The 5,094-nt window shown below is 46.3% G+C and overlaps 1 protein-coding gene across 3 annotated transcripts in view; it reads right to left on the bottom strand.

The window, feature by feature from the left end:
* Nucleotides 1-5,094, bottom strand: part of Plpp1 (phospholipid phosphatase 1) — an 85,435-nt gene extending 80,341 nt beyond the window's left edge. The window contains exon 1 of one of the 3 annotated variants that reach the window (XM_004623091.3): nucleotides 4,994-5,094. In XM_004623091.3, the coding sequence (XP_004623148.1) occupies nucleotides 4,994-5,051 (58 nt within the window). In that variant the 5' untranslated portion in view covers nucleotides 5,052-5,094. Of the gene's footprint in view, nucleotides 1-4,974 lie in introns of all 3 variants that reach the window. The other 2 variants (XM_023708868.1, XM_023708857.1) reach the window with 2 other exon arrangements.

Here is a 5,094-nt window from a genome sequence, read left to right as displayed (position 1 = left end):
GAGGGAGGGAGGGGATAAGAGAGAAGGAGGAAAGGAGAGACAGAGGGAGAAAAGGAATGAAAAATGGGAGAGGGAGAAAGAGAGAGGGAAGGAGAAAGGTAAAGAGGACAAATAAATGTTAGAGGGGAGACATTAAATGCTGGAGGCTATTTAGCAAGTGTGAAACTTTTTAAAAACGTCTTTTTTCACATGAAGGGACTGGGGAGGGGGGAGGGTCAGAAAAATGACCACTCCTTAGGAGATTACTTAATAGGGCAGAATGAAGTCAGCATTATGATTCAGGCGCTGACATATGGCATCCATATTTGGGCTAATTACCATGGTGAAGAGTACCAGAGTCCACAGGCAATCGCCTGGTGCTGCTGGCTGCCACAGCCTCCCATGCTGGATTTCGTTACACACCTGTGGGTTCTGGCAAAATGGCCAGATCACATTTGGCGCACGCACGCGGAGGGCGCATTAACGCCCTCCTTCCCAGGAAAACAACTGGGGCCTCTGGGCTCCTGCTTATATTTGCCATTCAAGGCCACTGTAACTGGAGTCTAGAAAAGAAAGCTGCCTCAACTCAGTGCTGTACACAGCAGGCTGGTAAATAACAGCACATGCAGATAACATAGTCAAGAGGACTGAATGAAGAAACCATTTTCAAATGGTTCAATCCCTAGGTCTAGGTCTAAAGGGGCAAAGGGAGGTTGACAAAGACCCAGGAAGATCGCATGCGGGCTGAGGAGACACCAGGAGGTGCGAGCTGCTTCCACAGCAGCCTGGGCAGCACCAACCAGCAGAGGGACTGCTGTTCCGGCCCCTGCTGCTGTTCCTTAGAGTGGCCAGAGCCAGCTAGAAACCAAAGGGGAAAGCTCAGGTGACACCCAGGCCGCCCAGAGCACAGAGCAGGGCGAAGAAAGATCTTGAGGGCTAAGTGGAGAACAGGAACACACCAAAGTATTCTAAATGCTTACCACATGGCACAGCACGGAAAGTTCTGCCAGCCAGCTTCACCTAAATCTTCTAGAGAGGCTGCCTATAAATAAGTTCCTCATCCTAGACCAAGTTAAAGGGGAAAAAATTAACCGTAATTCTAGGCTTAGTACACTAGTCTGGTATCTCTGCATGTCTAAGAGTAAACAGCTGAGCCAGGCATGGTGGTGCACACCTGGAATGCCAGCACACGGGAAACTGAGGCAGGAGGCTACATCCCCTGGCCAGCTGAGCGAAGCAGTGAGTTCAGGGCTGCCTGCACTACAATATGAGACCCTGTCTAAAAAGAAAAAAAAAAAAAAGCATAAGCAGATGAGTCAGTTCTCTACAACATAAAGCCCTGGCCTGTGCTCAAAGAGCACCTATTTCATACCTTCAATATCACACTTGTCATGACATACTGCAATTTCTGTTTATTTGTTTCTCTCTCATTAGATTCTGAGCTCTTAGGGGAGGGACCGTCCGAGTCATCTTTGTATTACCAGGAATTAACAAGGGACAACCAATGCACCTTGTGATTGAATCTACTGGTCGGCTAGTGTCCACTCACTAGCAGTCTAATGCCATGGTGGCTAAAATATGTATGATGACCCCTAGCAATTAGACACTAACAGATAGTATTCCGGATGTGGGTCACACACCGCGCTGAGACCTAAGTCACTTCCACACCAGCGCACCATCGTTCTCTCCAGAGCAGCTTTTCTCTTGTGCTCAATGACTGGCCTTTTCTACCACACAGAACTAGTCCTCAAAGAACCAAAGACCATCAAAAGAACCAGAGAAACTGAACACAGTGGCACACACCTGTAATCTTAGCTACTAGGAGGCTAAGACAAGAGGATCACAGGCTGAAGGTCAATCTGGGCAACTCAGGAAACTATCTCAAAGTTTTTAAAAAGAAACAGGCTGAGGCCAGAGAGATAGCTCAGCAGCTTAAGCACCTGCTTGGCAAGTGTAAGGTCCTGAGTTCAAGTCCCAGTACCAAAAAAAACAGGCTGATGGTATTTCTTAGCACTCAGTAAATTCACTGAATTCAATCTCCAATATCAAAATAAACAACACACACACACAAAAAATGGCCAGGCTACACTCCACTTCAGAAAGGAACCAAATATAAACCCAGAATTTTAATTATTTATCTCCTCAGAATTTTAATTCTTTATCCAAAGGTTTACCAGGCCCATAAAACAAGCTAATAAGAACATGTAGATGAATTCATGTTTCATACCAATGATAAAGATGATTGAGAGACATAAACATAAAAATACAGTAAACTTAATGAACACTCCAACAGCTATCACCCTTAAAATTACCAAGTACGAGTATAACAAAACTCACATAATATCACCATACTGAAATGGCTGCGCTGTATAACGCTGGAGTGGTCATTAACAGGACCTGGAACATATTCATATTATAATTATAAATCACTTTCATCTAACCCTGTACTTAGGAAATGCTGAATCACCCTTCTCTTGGTATCATCCTCTCTTACCTGTAGATGCTCCACAGAAAAATTAATGCCAAATTGATATCCCTCTTCAAGCTACCACGATTTTAGGCTGCCAATCCCTTGCTTTCAGCATGGTGAAAAAAAACAAATTTAATATGATCTTTGAACTCCCCCAAAAATGATGAGTTTACTATAAAAACATTTTCCCAAAGTCAGCATGAAAAAATTCTATGTCTCTGCTCTCCTTCACTGCTGTTTGTAATATATATCTAATTAAAATAAATCAGTGAGATAAGTTACTTTCTAGCAACAGAGAATTCTGGGCAAACTGCAATATACTGAATTACCTTAAAAGAAACTTGTGTAATATAAAAACAGATGAAAGTGTTTCAAATAGGCCAAGCCTCTTTTTTGAAAACAAACTTAATGCCTAAGTCCCCAAAGAAAACATTTTCCAAAAGCACCAGGAATTAACAAGGTGGTTAGAAGATACTTTGATCGTCTATTTTGAAGCCATCACAGCCCTGTAACTGTCAGGTCAATGAAGCGATAAAACCAATCTCTCTAGGATAATTAAGTGATGTTTGTATCATACTGAAAACACAGTCCACAACAGCTTTAATTTATAAAACTGCATTGCATATAGGTTCCTCCATTACGCATGAGTTTTTTGAAAATGTGGCCCTACTGGGCTGGGATAGCTCAGTGGCACAGCGCCTGCCTTCCTGCCAAGTGTGAGATCCTGAGTTCGATTTTCAATACCAAAACAAAAACAAAAACAAAAACAATGTGGACCTACCACATAACACTGTGTTTAAAGACATTAGCTTCGGGGCCAGGGAGATGGCTCAGTGGAATAAGCGCTTCCCTGGCAAGCGCAAGGGCCTGAGTTCAATCCCCAGTTCTGAAAAGACATTAGCTTCAGCTTCCTCAGAGCAGTGTGTACTATGTTTCATCCCACATATTTACTGTTTGGTCCATTTAAAAACTCCTGTTTTAGTCCAGACACCATGGCACACGTCTGCAATCCCAGTACTCTGGGGGCTGAGGCAGCAAGATCGCCGAGTTAGAAAACAGTTTCATCTACAGTGAGTTGAAAGTCAGCCTGAACTACATAGCAACACCCTGTTTCAAAAAAATCCTGTTTTATAAATTGATTTTCACTGGTAGGGAAGTTGATCTACAATTACAATAGCATACAATATATGGGAATGATACAATAATGTCCATTACATCAGACTAATCAAAAAAAATTTTTTTTCTTCTTTTTCTTCTTCTTTTGAGACAGGTTCTCCCTGTATAGTGCAGCCTGGACTTGAACACACTATGCGGCCCAGGCTGGCCTAGAACTCATGACAATTTTCCTGCCTCTGCCTCCCAAATGCTGAGATTACAGACATGCACCATGACAACCAGCTCCAAAATAACTTCTGATTTAACATTTTCCTTTCCCTTTACTAAAATGTAAGTGAAATTCAACAAAATTCCACTAAAACCAAGAACAAGTTAAAGTATATTCCTAATTTAACATCTTAACCAAAGGTAAAATGGTCATTGCAAAAAATAAATTTAGATGTTTTCAGCAATATTTTGTTTTTTAAAAGCAAAACAAAAAATCCAGGTAACAAAACCTCTAAAAACCCGGTTAAGATTGGAAGAAAAGGAGATGAGATTGGAAATAAGAAAGAATAGTCAAGAACTACTGAATTGAAATCTGGGAAATTTCCTCTTTTAGAAGCCACTACGCAGACTTGCATCTGAGATGCTGAAGCTACACAGCTCAGACCCCGAGCACTTGCCAGGACTGCTTAGATTACCTCAGCAAACCTCCAGCAGGTCTAGTTGTTTTCCGTAATATAAATAGCTCACCAGATAACTGCCTCACACAAAACACTGCAAAGGGGAGAGTGCCACCTCTTGCCACGCCTCACCCTTGATTCCACTCTCCTCAAAAGGATGAAACTCCCGGCAACCAGAAACACCAGGACGGAGGTTTTCCAATTCGGAAAACCACGCCACCCTCGCTCCCCTGCGGGCAGCGGATGCCTACAGCCCCCCGCGGGGCTGTCGCGGGAGGCGAGCGCCGCTGCACGCCGAGGTCGGCGGAGAAGGCTGCAGCGGGGCTGCCGCAGGTGGGGCACAGCCTCCCCGAAACGAGCAGGCCGAGCACTCGCAGCCTCACGATTTCCAACCTGCCGCTAGCTTCTAATTAGGGCTCTTCTAGCCTGTTACAGCCGGAAACTGAACTGCTCCTCCTCACAAGCGAGCTCCCCGGGGCCCCGGCGCATCCCACTTCCAGTTTCGGTGCAGAGCCCGCCGCGGCAGAGGGAAGAGCCGCCCGCCTGCGAGCGAGCGAGGGAGCGAGGCAGGGAGCGAGCGGACGGCAGAGAGGAGAGAGCGCGGCGCGGTGCAGGCGTGAGCAGCGCGAAGCAGGGCCGCCCGGCCACCCGGCGACGGACAGCAGCGGAGCGGCCACGCGGGAGCGGGGAGAGCCAAGCGGGCCCGGCGCGGAAGCCGCCCTCGCGCCACGCCCCCGCGCGCACCCCCGGGCCGCCGACGTACCGAGCACCACGCAGAGCACATCCAGGGCCACGTACGGCAGCCGCGTCTTGTCGAACATGGTCTCGGCGGGCGCTGCTCAGCGCGGGCGGCGGACGCGGCTG

The sequence above is a fragment of the Octodon degus genome, unplaced genomic scaffold (genome assembly GCF_000260255.1).
Source record: "Octodon degus isolate 3935 unplaced genomic scaffold, OctDeg1.0 scaffold00001, whole genome shotgun sequence".
Lineage (NCBI taxonomy): Eukaryota > Metazoa > Chordata > Mammalia > Rodentia > Octodontidae > Octodon > Octodon degus.
Note: the sequence above shows the minus strand (reverse complement) of the source record. Positions and strands in the feature narration are given on the sequence as shown.